Source organism: Ammospiza nelsoni, chromosome 18 (assembly GCF_027579445.1).
Source record: "Ammospiza nelsoni isolate bAmmNel1 chromosome 18, bAmmNel1.pri, whole genome shotgun sequence".
Taxonomy (NCBI): domain Eukaryota; kingdom Metazoa; phylum Chordata; class Aves; order Passeriformes; family Passerellidae; genus Ammospiza; species Ammospiza nelsoni.
In genome coordinates this window covers 3912250-3928060 of record NC_080650.1, presented here as the reverse complement: position 1 = coordinate 3928060, position 15811 = coordinate 3912250, and the positions used below count along the sequence as shown (strand labels likewise).

The window sequence follows — 15811 nt, the reverse complement described above, 5'->3', positions numbered from 1 at the left end:
AGATGCTGCTCCATGCCCTGAGCATGCCAACTGCTCCCAAATCTGTCACAACCTCATCCCTCCAACAATCCCACAGGGAGGAGCCCTTTCCTTGGAGAACCCCAGAGCTCTCCTCACTCATCCTTTCTGATCTTCCAGCAAAACGACGCCAAATTGGACGAGATTTTGAAGGAGCTGAAATCCATCAAGGACACGATCTCCAGCCAGGACGAGCGCATCTCCAAGCTGGAGCAGCAGATGGCCAAGATCGCGGACTGAGGGGGCCCCAGCCCAGGCACATCCCAGCTCCCAGTTCAGCCAGCAGCAGCCTGCAGCATTCCAGTATGAGCTTTCCTGTTCTCCTAAATCCACGTCAAGAGAGCCGATGATTTCAAGCCAAGCTTTTTAGTGAAAGATCTTTTTCGTTTCCCGATGTTCCAATGAATTTCTGTGACTGTGTCAAAAACAAGAAGTGCTACTTTTACAGGTTTTTTTTTTTTGGGGTTTTTTTCCCAGATGTTATTATGAATCCTTGAAAAACGAATCCATTCTTGACTTCCAATGTCATGCCCAAATATCTTTTTCTAGATTTAGGGACCAACGCCACATTGTTCTTAAACCTTTTTTTTTTTTAGAGTTGCCAAAAAATAGAAAAAAAAATTGCTTTTATTTTTCTTATTTGCCACTTTGCAGTATTTGTGTTTCTATTCCAAGGGACAGGGGGTGTGGGGAGTGTTTACACTGTGCAGAGAACAAAGCTGAAGCTATTTTGTATAAATCCTCCATTTGGAACAATCAGGTGGGTTCCCTTCCTTTCTCTTCCCTGTGGAATCCCCTTGGAGATGGGATCAGCTGCCTTTCCTGCTCCACAAAGTGTCCCCAGCCCTGTTGGTTGACAGAAAAATACAAATATATCATTCTGAGTGAGGGGATTTATTTCCTACTGAAGTTTTAAGCCAGCACCATGTTCCCATTTTCCTACAATCCCAAAGTTTGTTTCCATGACCAAACTCACCCGTTTTTTACTTGCTCATTTTTATTTCCATTTCAAGGCAGAAATTACTTCCATGCAGGAATGTTTTTATCCATGGAGCATGGAGTTCCAGGTGAGCTGTGGGATGCCAGCAGTCATTGCTGTAAATCCTTGTTCTTGCCCCCCAACACTCCTGAGCTCATGGATTTTAAGGAGCTTTCGGAATCCATCAGCCCTTCACACCAGTGCTGATAATAGGAATTTTCTGTGTTAGCATTAGCAGCAGAAAGGTGATTTTCCCATGATAATTATCCACAAACAAAATGGCTCTGTTGTTACTTTTTTTATCATTTGTTTTCTCCTGTCCATCATTCCCATTCCTGCCTCCCACCCTTCCATGCAGGAAAGGATTTGTTCCCAGATCAGATGAGCGACGTCCAACCCCAAAAACCCCCCCTGCCCTCCCGGCCCTTCAGAGAGCAGAAGGGACCGGGAGGGTGGATTTGATCCCAGTTTGGAGAACTGGTTTCTCACACAGCTCCTTTGGGATCCTGCAGGGAGAGGCCCTGTGAGTGCTCTAGGCTGGCGAGCTCCTCCTGGCATTCCATGGAAGCTCAGCAAAGCTGTGCTCAGCAGGCTGTGCCCTGTGGAGGAGCTGTCAGGGATGACAGGGCAGGCTGGCTCCCTGCTCCCAGGCCGTGTCCTTGTGCTGGGAATGGGATCCAGGACGCCCCACAGAGCTGTGCCCAGCACGATTGGTGCTGCCATTCCTGGCACAGCCCATCCCTGCAGTGCCAGGGAGTGCTGATAACCCATCCTGAATCCAAAGGTGGGCAGAGACCATCAGGTGTCTGAGAGCTCTGGATCCTCATCCCAGCTGGGCTCTGTCCCTGTGGCAGCTCCGTGTGCTCCCACCCGGAGCACCCCAGTGGACACGAGTCCCTCATCCAGGCTGAAGTGATTGATTTTTTTATTATTTTCCATTAGTTTAGCTAGGAATTCTCTGATTTTCCATTTTCCCCAGTGTTTGCATGTTCAGAATTCCAGGTTAAGGATTCCCTGTTGTGGAGGGATGTGTGTGTGGAGGCAGAATCGGCCGGGGGACGTAGCTGGAGAGGCACGAGGAGGACGGGATGGAGGAGACAGAGGATGTGGTGGGATTGCAGAGCAGGAAAGCTTCAGAAAAGTGGGATTTCTGTGTTTTAGGGACAAGTGGCATCCCCTGCCCTGTGCCCGTGGATCCACAATCCGGCTGCTCCAGGTTCTTTGGCTGTTTGGTGACGTTTCTGTATTGCAGTAAATGCCTGAGATGTGTATTTTTATGGATTTTTTTTTTTTTTTCCTTTTGGATCCCAAACCCGAAGGTTGTTCTCCCCACAGTGGTGATTTCTGTGTTGATTTGTACGTGTGACTTCAGGGTTGTGTGCTCGGGGACCTCGGGTTTGTTCCTAACATTGGAGGGAAATCAGTTTTGGGAGCCGCTGGATTGAGGTGCCCGGGGGTGGGGGTGGGGGAGATTTTAGTTCCTAGCCTGTATTTTATTTAAATGAACTGATGCCTCGCCAGGCTCAACCGGAGTCAGTGCCTGAAGCTTTTTGTAGCCGTGATATCCCGGGAGAGAACCAGCCCAGTCCGGAAAGACGCGCTCTTATAGAGCGGCCAGAGTATCTGTCCAAATATTTGCTTCCATTTTCAAAAGATAAAAGTCATTGATTATAAACTGCCTCTGCTTGGCTTTTCCTTTGGCTCTCGGCATTCCAGCTCTGATTGATAACTGGGATATGGAATGAGGGATGCTTCAGTAGGGGGCTGTGGATGAGGGGGTCCTTGGGGACCTTCTGCTCTTGTCCCAGGAGAGCCAGGGCCATTCCTGGGGTCACACATGGAATCTCCCTGGTGATTCCCAGTGAGGAACTCAAGAGCTTGGCTGGGTGTGGGATGTGATGGGATCTCGGGGTGGATGTGGGTGATGTGTTCCCAGGAAGGAACAGCCCTGCTTGGGAGCTACCCTGGATCTGGGGGGGGGGCTCATTCTGCTCTTCCCCAGGTGAAATTTGTTTTCAGGCTGCAGGAAGTCTGAAATCACACAGAGCCTGGGCTGGAAACAGCATCTCTTACCCCACCCAGGTTTGAGCTTTCTCAGGGCTGAGGCATTTCAGGGGATGTTGCACAACCTCCTCCAGAACACCCTGACCCTGACACCACCCCAGAGCCGTGCAGGGATGCTCCCAGAGAATCAGTGCTCCCTGATCCCATGGATCCATCCCGGGGATGCTCATCCCACATCCTGAGCCCCTTTTCTTCCCTTTTCCAGCCCCCTGGCCAGGTGTTTCGGAGCGGGGACGGGCCGGGCTTTCCGAGGGCGGGGGGTTGTTGACACCCCGAGCCCGTTCCTGCGGATGCGGCTCTTGCAGCACCTTCCTGAGGCTGCGGCTGCGCCTCCCGCCCGAGCCTGCGGTTGGGGCGGGGGCTTTCCTGTCGTGCCAGTGCCACGAGGCCGGGACAACACCCAGGACAATACCGGGCAGCCCCCCCGAGCATCCCGGGGATGGTGCAGAGAGAAGGAGCCCGGCACAAGGGCTGTGCAAAACATCAAGTCAGGCCCTCGCCCTCACCCTCCTCCTCGTTTCGGTGCTGAGGTGTCTCAGGGCACCCTGGCCCCCTCCCCGGCCATGCCCACACCGTGCCCGCGGGGGTGGCAGCCCTGGCACCAGGTTTGCCGTCACTTCTGCTTTCGGAGCGACGCCAGCCCCGGCGCGCAGCTGCTCCGCTGGGGCCGAGCCCTCCGAGGAAGCCCCTTGGTGGGGAGCAGCCCACACCGTGCCACCCTCGCCGCGGGTGCCCGCAGCCCCCGGCCCTCGCTGGCCCCGCTCTCGCCGTGACGTCCTTCCCCTCCCCGGGCTCTGGAAACCGCAGCCGCTTTCCGCGCTCCCTCCCTGCCCCGCCCGGCCGGAGGTGCAGGCGGAGGGCGGCCCACGACGCCCCGCGGGTGCCGGTGCTGGGGCTGCCCTCGGCCCTCCGTGCCAGCCTCGCCGGTGATTCCTGAGGTTGGCATCCATCAGCACAGGTGAGCCCTGCTGGGAAGGGGCTGGATCGGGGTTTGGCCCCAGGGATGCTCTGGGTGCAAAGGGGATGCTCAGGGAGGGACCCTGAGGGTGCCACGCTCCGTGCGGTTCCCTGGGGTCTGGGGAGGTGGGTGCGTGCTCTGGGGGTGTGGGAGCCTCCTGGGGATGCTCGGAGCGTTCAGCAGTGTCCGGATGCTCTTGGGTGCGGATCCTCGGGGACCGCGGTGGCCGCCACCCACCGGGGCTGCCGAGGGAGCTGTGGGGGGATTGGTGATGGAATGGGGGGATTTGGCGTGGATTTAGGGTGGATTTGCCTCTCCTGCTCCAGCACAGAGACACAGGCTCATGGTGGCCTCAGCCCTGGAGCCCTGTGCCAGCCCAACCGGCGGGTGGAGGGGGGGACGGGCACCCTGACAAGGGGTGTCTGTCACCACGAGGGTGACATCCCTGTGGTTTCATTTCCACACGGAGACTCATCCCGCAACTGCCCTGTCCCGCGGCAGCCGCCTCCATCGCGGCTGATTTCCCATTTCCAGACACTCGACTTCCTTATCAAAACTTGCTCCTGGAGCAGAGCCGGGCTGAGCTCCCGCAGGTGGGGGCTGTGGCAGGATGCTGGGTGCCTCCTCCATCCCTCCAAACCCGAGGGGGACAGGAGGATCCTCTGTTGGAGTGTGATCCCACATTGGGGCTCAGCATTCTCCTGTGGGGAGCAGGACCCCGATGTCACCTGCCCTTTCTGTCCCCTGCAGGTCCCATGGCGCCGGGCCGGGCCCTGCTGGTGCTGCTGGTGCTGAGCCCCCTGTGGGCGTGTGGGGCTGAGCTGCTGGAGCCAGGGCTGCCCTGGGGCGGGCAGTGGGTCTGGGGGGAGGCCAAGCCCCTGCCCCTCTCCCGTGGCAAGAGGGGTGACAGTGGGCAGGAGCCCGGTGCCACCGCCATGATCAGCAGTGACACAGGCGATGGTGTCTCTGTGCCACCGCCAGCACCTGGCACCAAGGCCAGCCTGCTCCTGGTGCCAACCACAGCCGATCCCATGGATGATGATTCCCCCGAGCCTGAGCTGCTCCTGAGCTCTGCAGCACCAGTGCCCAGCACCAACTCCAGCCTGCTCCAGGTGCTTGCAGTGCCCACCACAGCCGAGCCTATGGATGAGACAGATTCCCCTGCTCCTGACTTACTGGAGGACTCTGTGGCACCAACAGCGACCAGTGCCAGCACCAGTCTGCCCCGGGTGCCCACCACAGCTGATCCCGTGGATGAGACAGATCCCCCTGATCCCGACCTGCTCCTGAGCACTGCCCCACCCCCAGTGCCCAGCACTGAGGCCAGCCGGGCACTCGTGGTGCCCACCACAGCTGATCCCATGGATGAGACTGATTCCCCTGCTCCCGATCTGCTGCCAGACTCAGAGCCTGGCACACCATCAGCAGCCCAAAAGAGCATCCCCACCACCACCCCCGGCTGGCTCACGGCACTCATCGAGGAGGACACAGTGACTGATGGCCTGGACAGCGACTCCTCCACAGGGCCACGCTCAACAGCCCCCCCAGCCTTTGTCCTCACCAGCACGGGCTACGGGAAACCCAAGAAATCCGGAGCTCCGCCTGCATCGACCCTCGCGGCCACCTGGGACACGACGCCGGTGGGCACCGCGGTGCCCTGGGAGCCCAGCGGGGCGATGAGCAAGTGCCTGCTGGCCATCCTGCTGCTGGGGCTGGTGGCCGCCGCCTTCCTGGTGAGCACGGGCGTGCTGGGGACGCTGCTGTGGCGGCGGGCGCGGACGGCGGAGCGCCGCTTCAGCCCCACAGAGATGGTTTGCATCTCCTCGCTGCTGCCCGACGCCGAGGCGGCCGCGGGCCCCCGTCCTGTCCCAGCCCGGAGGCACAAGCTGCTGCTGCCCGACGGCAGCTCCGAGCCCGATGGAGACAACCTGACTCTCAGCAGCTTCCTGCCGGAGCACTCCTGAGCCCCAGCGATGGCTCCTGCATCCCGCAGCGCTGCGGTGCCCGGTCCCCCGGCGGAACCGCTGGCAGGGTGTCCCTGTACCCTGATGTTGTCGCTTGGACCAGTGAGACAGAGCTGCTCCCCCGCCTCCAGCTCGGCCCCCGAGACCCATCCCATTAAAGAGTTACCCGGACACGGTGGTCTCTTCCTGGCAGGGACCCGCCAGCCCCCTCCCGGCCCCGCCGCCTGCCCACATCCTGCTGCCAAAATTTCGCTTCTCCATCCTCCCCCTCAAGCCCCTGCGGGAGCAGAAACGAAACCCGCGGCCAGGCAGGGACCGGAGCCCGGGACCTTGGGGATGGGACCGCAGCCCCCGGGACCTCCTGCCCGGCCTCGTGGGAGCTGGAAGGGCGGGGGGGACGGGGCGGAAACGGGGGGGACGGGGACAGCTCGTGGCACAACGTGTTCCTGCCTGCGGTCGCTGCAGCGAGGCGGGGACGCCTCCGGGGCCGCCGCTGCCTGTCAGGTGCTCGGCCCCGAGGGGAACGGTGGTGCAGGGGCTCGGCATCATCCAGCTGGGACTGGGAGGGATGGGGAGAGCAAATCCATGAGAGGCCAGCGGATGTCCCAGCGTTTCACCCGCTCAGTCACCCCTCAGGCCACCAACTGATCCCTTCCTTGGGGGAGTGAAAATAGCCCAGGACTGGCCCTGTCCTGCCAGGCTCAATGTCCTCATTTTTCCATTTTGCTCCACCCAGGCTCCCCATCCCCACATCCCCACATCCCCATCCCTGCTGTGACCAGCTTCAACATCCCCATCTCTCTATCCTTCTCCCTGCCCCTCCAGATTCAGCACCTCCATTCCCACATCCCCTTCCCCACATCCCCACATCCCCATCCCTGCTGTGACCAGCTTCAACATCCCTATCTCTCCATCCTCCCCCCTGCCCCTCCAGATTCAACATCCCCATTCCCACACCCCCATATCCCCTTCCCCACATCCCCAAGCTTGCAGCCCCCTCGAAGGCCGCTCTGGGCTGGTTATCCAGGAGGAATTGCCAGCGTGGTCATTCACCTGCATCCCAGCCCTGCTGCCTGTTTACATTCACCCTGAGCTTGGGATATTTTCCATCTGGATGCTGGCAGCTGCACAGCCCCGCTCCGGCTGTGAATGTAAATGTTTATGGGTGAGTCAGCCGAGCCAGTGGACCCGCAGCTGGTGGCCATGGCCGGTCCCCACGCAGGACACCCTGGCTGTGGGCTCCTTGCTGATGCCACCCCGCTCTGTCCCAGTGTGTCCCCATGCCAGCCAAAGCAGCCATGGAGGAAGAGGGATGCTCCCATCCTCAGGATTCACCCCACAGCAGCTCATCCAGCCTCTGCCCCCGCTGAGGATGAGGTTGGTGAGGAATAGGATGGGTGCAGATCCGAGGGATTGCTCCCACTCTCCCAGCCCTGTGCCAGCCACTTTCCAGCAGGAGCCCAGCGAGGAGAAACTTTCCTCCACCACGGGAGCAGGAATCGCCCTATTTGGCGCAGTCAGCAGCTCCTGTCGGGCTGCCACGGCCCGCCTCACGGCACAGGAATTCACGGGAAGCCTGCGCGGTGTCACAGCAGGATCCTCAGGGCAGCGTGTGGTGGGGTGGCACCGGGCTGTGGTGGGTGACAGCGGGCCGGGGGTGGCACCGGGCTGTGGTGGGTGACAGGACCCCGGGGGTGGCACAATCCCACTCACGACACCGCACACGGAGCTCCACACGCCCCGTGCCGCTCTGCAGGACGGGCGCCCTCCGGGTATTTTGCTGGCACAGCAAAGCGCAGCCCAGGGAAGCAAATTAGAAGCAGAGCAAGGCTGCAATGCCTCAAATTGCCGGTTCCCCGGGCGGGCTGTGCCGCCGAGCCCAGCCCTGCACGCTGCGCGTTCCTGCGGCCCCAAATTACACGGCGGGACCGGGCGGTCCCGGCCCTGCCCAGCTCCGAGGGGCCGGGCCCGCGGCCGCTGCAGGCAAAAACGGAATCGTAATGGGATGGTGGGAGCTGGCACCGGGAACCGGGCCCGGGATCCCGGCTGCGAGGGTGGGGACGCTGGGCAGGGATGGATGAGGACTGTGAGCAATGAAGGGGGGGAAGCGAGGGCACGGTGGGATGCAGATGCCGGACAAGGAGGGATGGAGACTCTGGGGGAAGCAGGATGGGGATCCTGGCTGGGGTGGGATGCAGACCCTGGGCAGGGTGGAAAGGAGACGCTGGACAAGGGAATTGAGCCCAACACCGGCATTATTGGGTGCGTGGGGAGAACTCAGCCCTATCCCCACCTGGGCTGCAGGAACAGGGCCGGATGCTGCTGGAATTCTGGCCTCCCCTCGCCTTTCCCCCTTCCCCTCTAAGATTTCATCACTGAGCACTTAAGGCCGGGAAAAGCCGCCCGAGCAGCTGCAGGGAGCCGCCGGGACAGACAGACGGACGGGGCTTTTATTTTGGGGAGCGGCGGCGACGCCGCAGAAACCCCCGGCGCCAGCCCCGCTCCGGCCGAGGGGACAGAACCCGGCCCCCCACCCCGCGGGGGTCACGGTCCCCAGGCGCTGGCCGCGGCTTTTTGGGGGGTCTGGCAGGTCCCCAGAGAGGAGCAGAGGAAAATAGCAGCGGGATGAGGTCACACAGCGGCTGCAGCCTCTTGAGCAACCTCAGGCCAGGCCGAGGGGACCAGGGCAGGGGGAGAGAGAGATTGGGAGGGCTCAAGAGATGCCCCCAGACCCCAAGACTGGAGATCCTGGGAGCTGAGCAGCTGCTGTGTTTGTCTGGGGAACCAGGGGTGCCCCTGCATGTGTCCCTGCCTGCACCCCAAGGCAGAGGTGCCCAGGCCAGAGCATTTCCAGGCTGGGATTTTAGGAAATGTTCTTCTGAAATAACGGGGATGATCCCAAGCCATGTTTGCCCCACTGCCTCAATAATGCCAGGGCACTGAGCCCACATCCCTCACTGTCCCCCTTGGACCCTTGGATGGGCATTACCCCCATCTTCGTGGATAAAAACATTAAAAACAACCCCCTGTGTGTGACCCTCATCCCCACTTGCACCCCAAAATGTGGCCCCTTCCGGGGCTGGTGATGGGGGGCACCGTGGCTCCTTTGCTGATGGGATAAGGCAGGAAACACCCCCAGCCCCAGCTGGATTTCATCTGGGAGGGGGCTGGGGTCTGCCTGCCTTTCCCTGGCCTCCCACACCCCCTCCCCATCCCGGCCGTAATGAGAACAAGCTGGTCCCGGGCTGCGACGCAGGAGGAGGAGGAGGAGAAGGAGGAGGAGAGGAGGGAGAAGGAGGAGGCTCTATCCCAGCAGGCTGCAGAAAGGGGCTCGAGGTGTGTGGGACAGATCTCGTCTTCCCGGCTGCCTCCCGCCGGCCGCGGGCGAGGTGAGGATCCCACTGGATGTGCCAAGCTGCTCCCCAATTTTTGGGGGGCTCTGGAGCAGGGCACAGGCTGTGCCACAGCCAGGGGTGCTGCAGTGAGGGCTGGGCATGGTCCCCATGGCGGGACAGGGGACGGAGTTGGCCACATGGCTGCATTCCCAGGCAGGAATCGGAGCGTGCTGCCTGTGGACAACACCGAAATCCTGAAATTCTGCAGCGGTTGGGAAGCGGAGCTGGGAAGGAGCTGTGGGTCTGGGAGTGGGCAAGGAAGGGCTGGAATGGGATTGGGATGGGGTGGAGGGCTGGCAATGCCCGTGGTGCCAGGCCCAGCTCTTGGCACTGCTCTGGGCTTTGCTCAGCCCCTGCATGGCCACGGCTGCTCCTCAGCTCTGATGGCAGCCGGGGAATTGGTGCCGTCCCCATCCCGGGACCCCTTTCCCGCTGAGGGGCCCCTGTCTGGGGTGGAGAGGAGGATGAAGGGGCTCATCTCAGCCCCTCCAACCCTTCCTTCTCCTGGTGCTGGTCAGTGCTGTGACCCCACAGCCGCAGCAGTGCCCATGGGGAGCCAGGAGGGTTGGGGGTGAGGGCACCTCCCACCTCCGCTGCCGTTTTTTTTGCACCGGATTAATGGAAGCCAGATTGTGCAGCCAGGAGAGAGTCTGGAAGCCAAATCCTGCTGCTGGAGTCCCTCTCGTTCTGTAGAGCTGCTGGCTTGGGTTTGTTTGGGGGGGAAAATGGGATGTGGGCTGGGATTTGGGGAGCCTGAGGTTGGGGAATTGTCATGGGGGGGTCCCTGCTGATGTACCTGGGGAGCTTTTCTTGAGACCTCCCCGTGGAGCCGTGTGGAGGGGAAGAGCCCTGGGAATGGCTCGGTGGCGTTCCGTGGCGCGGCACGCGTGGATCCCTCGGGAATGTCTCGCAGTGGAGACGGTCACGTCTCTCTCCCAAACCCCAAATCCCGTGGGGTGCAGAGCCCAGCCAGGGGCTCACCCCACGGGTGGGAACCGTGTGTCCTGTGTCCTACAGCACACTGTGGGCTGTGGAATGGGGCAGATCCAGCCCCATCCGAGTGACGAGCACAGCACAGGGACAAAGCCAGGCCTTCCCCCTTCCCAGGGACACAGCTGGAACCCCATTCCCTGCACCCCAGCTCTGGGGCTGCCCTTTTGTCCCACACCCCATCCCGGCTCCACTCAAGCACATGGTGGCACCAGGGTGAAATCCTGCCCCAAACTATTTTTAGCTGTGTTCCAGCTGGGAATTAACGGTCTGGGACGGCGGTTGGGAAATGCATCTTGCGCCGGGCCCGGCCCTTTTGTAGCGTTGCCTGTGTCAAAGTTTCCACTGCAAACCTCCATTTTTCAGGAATTCTCTAATCAGCCAAATGACCGTTGTCTGGAGCCGGGCGCTGGCAGCAGCCCCGGTCCCCAGCCTTGAGCAATCCCACCCAGCTGGCTTCGAGCTGTGCCCTTGGAAAACAAACAGAGCCCCCTGCTCTGTCAGGGCAAGAAAACCAGAGCTGCCTTTCCACTTCCATAAGGAAATTCAGGCGGGTGAGGGCTGGCTTGGGGGGCTCGCTTTGTTGGGGTATTAACGTGTCCCTCACCTCTCTGCATCCCACAGGTTTCCTGCAGGAATCCTGGGAATGGGCTCAGCCATGGGCACGTGGTTGCTGCTCTTGGCGCTGCTGGTGGCAGCCCCGGCAGAGGCGGCGGCGCCGCGGCACCGCCCGGTGCTGCCGGACACGGCGGGCAGCGGGGACGGGGACGAGGCCTCAGCCACGCTGCCCGCCCAGCCCGTGACCCCCCGCATCAGCCCCACCGTGGGGGCGGCACCGGGGACCACCGTGACCAACAGCTCGGCGCCGGGCGTGCTGGACGGGCTGGTGGACTTCTTCAAGGAGTACCTGCTGCTGGTGGTGGTGGTGGGCTCGCTGTCCTTCGTCCTCCTCTTCATCATCTGCGCCGCCGTCATCGTCCGGCAGAAGCACAAGGCCTCTGCCTACTATCCCTCCTCCTTTCCCAAGAAGAAATACGTGGATGAGCGGGACAAGTCGGGGGGAGCGCGGGACTTCAGCGAGGTGCCCGACAAAGCCCCCGAGGCCGGCGCGGAGGAGCCGCTGGACGGCGGCCGCCAGCTCCAGGCCGACATCCTGGCTGCTGCCCAGAACCTCAAATCCCCCCACAAGGCACCGCTGGCCAACGGAGCCCAGGGCGAGCAGAATGCCCCTCAGGAGGAGGAGGAGAAGAAGGAGGAAGAGGAGGAAGGAAAGAAGTTGGGGGATGAGCAACCCAAGCCCCATGCCCAAAATGCGGGCACAGAGGAAGCGGCGAGCGCAGGAAGCAAGGATGGAGGATGCAGCCCTGATGCCTGCCAGGATGGCTCCCAGGCTCCATCTGGAATCTGAGGCAGGGACACGGTCCCGGGCAAGCCTGAGGAGCTGCTGCCCTGGGACACACGATGGACAGGGTGGATCAGGCTCTGTACGTACGTGGTGGCTCAAGGAAGCCCCGATGAAGATCCCGTTCCCTCCCAGCTGCCCCGACCCTGGTGCTGATGGGATGCTCATGGGGGGGATTTGCCAGCTGGTGGTTTTCCCCAGCACTGGAACGCTGTCAGCCCCAGCTCCTGCTGCCCAAGGGGCTTCTCCCACCCCAGGCACTGCAGCTCTGCCCCCCCTGCGCCAAGAGCTTCCTCCCAAATGTTATTTTAATCAGCAGCAGCAGCCTGGTCTGTGCTGGGCTCCTGGCTGGGAGCTGCGTCCCTCTGGGAGAAGGGATGGGACCAGGGCTGGAAGTCTGTGGGACACGGGTCAGCTTTGCCCAAGGCCACCCAAGGGAAAGAGGGATGAGGATTTAGGGACAAGGACTCTTCTTTCCTTCTTCCACCCCAGAGCCCAGCTGGATTTTTGCCTCACTTCCTGAACCCCTTCAGCTAGAAATAAACGTTTCTTCCGCACAGCTCCTCTCCCGTGTGTGTCTCGGCCGTGGGGTGCCCAGGGGACAGTCCCTGTGTCCCTGTGCTCCTCCAGGGGCACAGCTGGATTGGACTCCAGGGCCAGTGGAGCCCTGGGCAGGGTGTTATCAGTCCCCACATCAGCACATGACGTGCCCTTCCAGGAAACCTTTATCTTGTACCCACAGCTGTGGGGCTGAGGAGGGGCTGTGGGGACTCAGCCACGGCCCTGGGGTGCAGCTGCTGCTGTGGGGACAGCAGGAAACCCTGGAAGGTGAGTGAGGCTGTTCTGCCCCAAAAGCAGCACATCCCTGTACCCCTGAACCTCCTGTGTCCCTGTGTTTTATCCTATTATGTCCTTGCCCCAGGACAACCTTCCCTTGGGAAGCGTGTGTCACCACACAGAGCTGGTTTTCTCCCAAAGCAAATGTGAGTGGGTGAAGTTCCCCTGATTTTTTTTTTTTAAACCAGGAAATAGCAGGATGGTTCCATGAGGGAGAGGTACATTCCTCACTGCTGGATGGTGCCAGGAGCTGAGGAACCACAAGAGGGAGCTTGTGAGTGACAAACTCGCAGTAACGTGTGACCTCTGTGTTCAAAATTACAAATATTGTGCCTGGATGGAGCAGGATGAGACAATTATTTTTTTTAAATGTGGTTTTAAATGTTTAACAACACCCTCAGTATGAAATATGGGAAGTGATGTGTCTCGTGGGGGGTTAGAAGGTTAAAAAGTGAAGTCTGCCAATGTGTTGTCTGCTGGGTTTGGAAATACTCCTCCAGAAAAGAGGAACTCTGGGAGCTCCCCCTCAGCTCTGCACTCCAGCTCAGCTACTCCCACTGGGGTTCCACTCTGAGGGTGTACTTTAGGGGATACTGGAGTGGGGTTTGGGTATGAAGGGATCCTTAAGGTCATCCAGTTGCAAACCCCTTCCTTGGGCAGGGACACCTTCCTCTAACCCAGGACTTACAGCTCTAAGAGAGCACCTGGTGAGTGAAGAAGTGAATTCTTAGAGAAAACACCCCAAAATTCAGGCTGCTCCTCAAACAAGTGCTTCAAAAATTAAGTGGTGACAGGATGAGAGCAGAAACCACCGGTGTTTCCTGGTCACTTTTCCCTTTGGCACCAGCAAAACATTCCCAGAATTCCAAGAGCAGGAATTTGCTCCTGGATTACGAAACCAACCCTGACCCAGCCAGAGCCAGGGACGGCCCCACATCTCTCACACACACACATCCAAACCAGGGCAACGCTTCCCACCAAATTCCATAAGATATTAGGCAAAACTAGACATCTTCCCAAAATAAAAATGAAAAGTGCAGCCCTTCCAGTACCGGACAGCGGGGTTTGGTCTCCGGAGCGGAGTCGTCCCGCGGCATTCCCGAGGGGACAGCAGCCCCCAGCCAGGGGAGCACTAGGGGGTGCCTGGACACCACAGGGACACGTTGTGCGTAACTTGTGCGTATCTTACAGCTTGAGTAGTGCACAGGGTCCTACAACAGCTCGGGAATTGCACTGCAGAGTGAGGAGGGAGTGAGGAGGGGAAGCTGCGCAGGCAGTTCAGGCATTGTCGGCTGTTTTGTCGGATTCTTTGTTGGATTCTCTGTTTGGATCCTGCTTCAGTTTGTAATCAGCCAAGGCAGCCTTGATGGCGTCTTCAGCCAGCACTGCAAAGCGAAAAGAAAAGCATTTAAGGACAATTCAAGGGCTTTTAGGATAAAACAAATAAAAACAAAAGCAGGCAGCAGTGAGCAAACGACCAGCAGCATAGACTGGCCTTAGGACTAGAATCTGAACGGAATTCCTAAAATGCTGATTTCATGAATTATAACTTCAGATAATAACAGAATTCAAAATCTGATTGTTTATTATCAGTCTGCTGAGCTACAGGCTCCAAAATATTGAAGTGATCCGATAATTCTTGAATTAACCCTGAAATCTGAACATGTTTTCTCTTAAGGACAAGGTTGTGCAGAAATTGTTTGGAAAACAGCCTTCAGAAGCATCTGTGCTATTTCCAGAGTGTCTGAGATCCAGGGTTTTTACTTACTGGAGCAATGCAGTTTGACAGGGGGAAGGCAGAGTTCCTTGGCAATATCTGTGTTCTTGATTTTCAGCGCTTCATCAACCTGGAACACAGGCAGAGGTGGTCAAGGGCCCTGCTCTTTGTGTTTGCTAAGAAGGTTTAATGCCCCAGAGCCAGCAGAATCCACAGGAGAGATCCTCTCAGCTGCCCAGGGCAGTGAGGGATGTGGGAATTAAGGAATATCTGATGACATATCAGTGTCACACACTGTCCCCACTTGGCCTGTTTTGAGTCTGTTCATCCTCTATCACAACACTGAGGTGCATTTGCTGCTGACAGAAATTATCTAAAGGTCCTCTATAATTAAAATTTCTGCCATCAGCCTGGTTTTGCTCATTGCATAAGACACAAAGAAATTTCCTGGTGGAATTGTTCCACGTAGATGTGGCGCTTGAGGATATGATCAGTGGTGGAGCTGCCAGTGCTGGGGGAACGGTTGGACTTGATGTTCTTAGAGGGCTTTCCCAACCTTAATGATTCTCTGATGACAAAAAGACAATTACTGCCCTACAAGTGAAACCCTGACAGTGCTGGCAGTCACTCCTACAGCACAGAGCAGTGCAGGGATCTCCCTGGAGAGCATTTCCTCCACGATCCCAAAAGAGAACACAGGCACGTGGGAAGCCCTGCAGCCTTCCCGGAGCTCCCTCACCGTTTTCCCTTTGACCCACTCCGTGGCCAGCGAGCTGGAGGCGATGGCTGAGCCGCAGCCGAACGTTTTGAAGCGAGCGTCCACGATCTTGCCGTTCTCATCCACTTCCACCTGCGGGAGCATTTTGGGGACACTTCAGCGCCCATTTTGGGGACACTTCAGTGCCCGGTTCAGCGCGGCCAGGTCCCCCCAGCCGGGCCCGAGGGGAGCGGGACCGGCCCTGCCCCGGGCACAGGGCGGGCATGAGGGAAGGTGAGGGGACACGGGCAGCTTTAAACCTAGCAACAGCGCCGTGTGACCCCACCCAGGTGCCAACGAGTCCCCAAGGTCACCTGCAGCTTCATGACGTCGCCGCAGGCCGGGGCGCCCACCAGGCCGGTGCCCACGTTCTTGGAATTGCGGTCGAGGGAGCCGACATTGCGCGGGTTCTCGTAGTGATCCACCACCTGCCAAGACACGGCGTCAGCGAGGGTCACCCCGCGCTCCCGCGTCCCTCCCCGCGTCACGCTCGCCCCTCACCTTCTTGTGGTAGCCCAGCACAGCCGGGGCCGGCCCGGCCCGGGGCCGCAGCAGCGCCGCCCCCGCCGCCCTCAGCGCCGCCATCTTGACTGAGGGGAGGGGCGCTGTCCGCCTCCCTTTTATAACCTCGGTGTTGGCCACGCCCCCAGGCACGCCCTGACCACGCCCCTTCGGCTCCGGAGCTCGCGTCTCACCCCGGTCATTCGTTGGCGGCGCAGACGGTGTGAGC

General features: G+C 59.6%; 4 protein-coding genes across 5 annotated transcripts in view; 3 read left to right on the top strand and 1 right to left on the bottom strand.

The window, feature by feature from the left end:
* Positions 1 to 2672, top strand: part of CORO1C (coronin 1C) — a 46899-nt gene extending 44227 nt beyond the window's left edge. For both annotated transcript variants that reach the window (XM_059485341.1, XM_059485340.1), the window contains exon 11: positions 139 to 2672. In XM_059485341.1, the coding sequence (XP_059341324.1) occupies positions 139 to 258 (120 nt within the window). In that variant the 3' untranslated portion in view covers positions 259 to 2672. The remainder of the gene's footprint in view (positions 1 to 138) is intronic.
* A 1115-nt stretch (positions 2673 to 3787) lies between these two features.
* Positions 3788 to 6090, top strand: SELPLG (selectin P ligand). Its single transcript, XM_059485419.1, has 2 exons — positions 3788 to 4019; positions 4770 to 6090. Exon 2 carries the CDS (start codon positions 4775 to 4777, stop codon positions 5981 to 5983), a length of 1209 nt encoding a protein of 402 aa, XP_059341402.1. The 5' UTR covers positions 3788 to 4019; positions 4770 to 4774; the 3' UTR covers positions 5984 to 6090.
* A 3175-nt stretch (positions 6091 to 9265) lies between these two features.
* Positions 9266 to 12329, top strand: TMEM119 (transmembrane protein 119). The gene is made up of 2 exons (XM_059485424.1): positions 9266 to 9372; positions 10993 to 12329. The coding sequence occupies exon 2, from the start codon at positions 11015 to 11017 to the stop codon at positions 11774 to 11776; it is 762 nt and encodes a 253-aa protein (XP_059341407.1). The 5' UTR covers positions 9266 to 9372; positions 10993 to 11014; the 3' UTR covers positions 11777 to 12329.
* Positions 12330 to 13578: 1249 nt separating this feature from the next.
* Positions 13579 to 15779, bottom strand: ISCU (iron-sulfur cluster assembly enzyme). The gene is made up of 5 exons (XM_059485425.1): positions 15583 to 15779; positions 15396 to 15509; positions 15064 to 15174; positions 14376 to 14454; positions 13579 to 13992 (listed from the first exon to the last, which is right to left on the bottom strand). The coding sequence occupies exons 1-5, from the start codon at positions 15664 to 15666 to the stop codon at positions 13886 to 13888; spliced, it is 495 nt and encodes a 164-aa protein (XP_059341408.1). The 5' UTR covers positions 15667 to 15779; the 3' UTR covers positions 13579 to 13885.
* Positions 15780 to 15811: the final 32 nt, after the last annotated feature.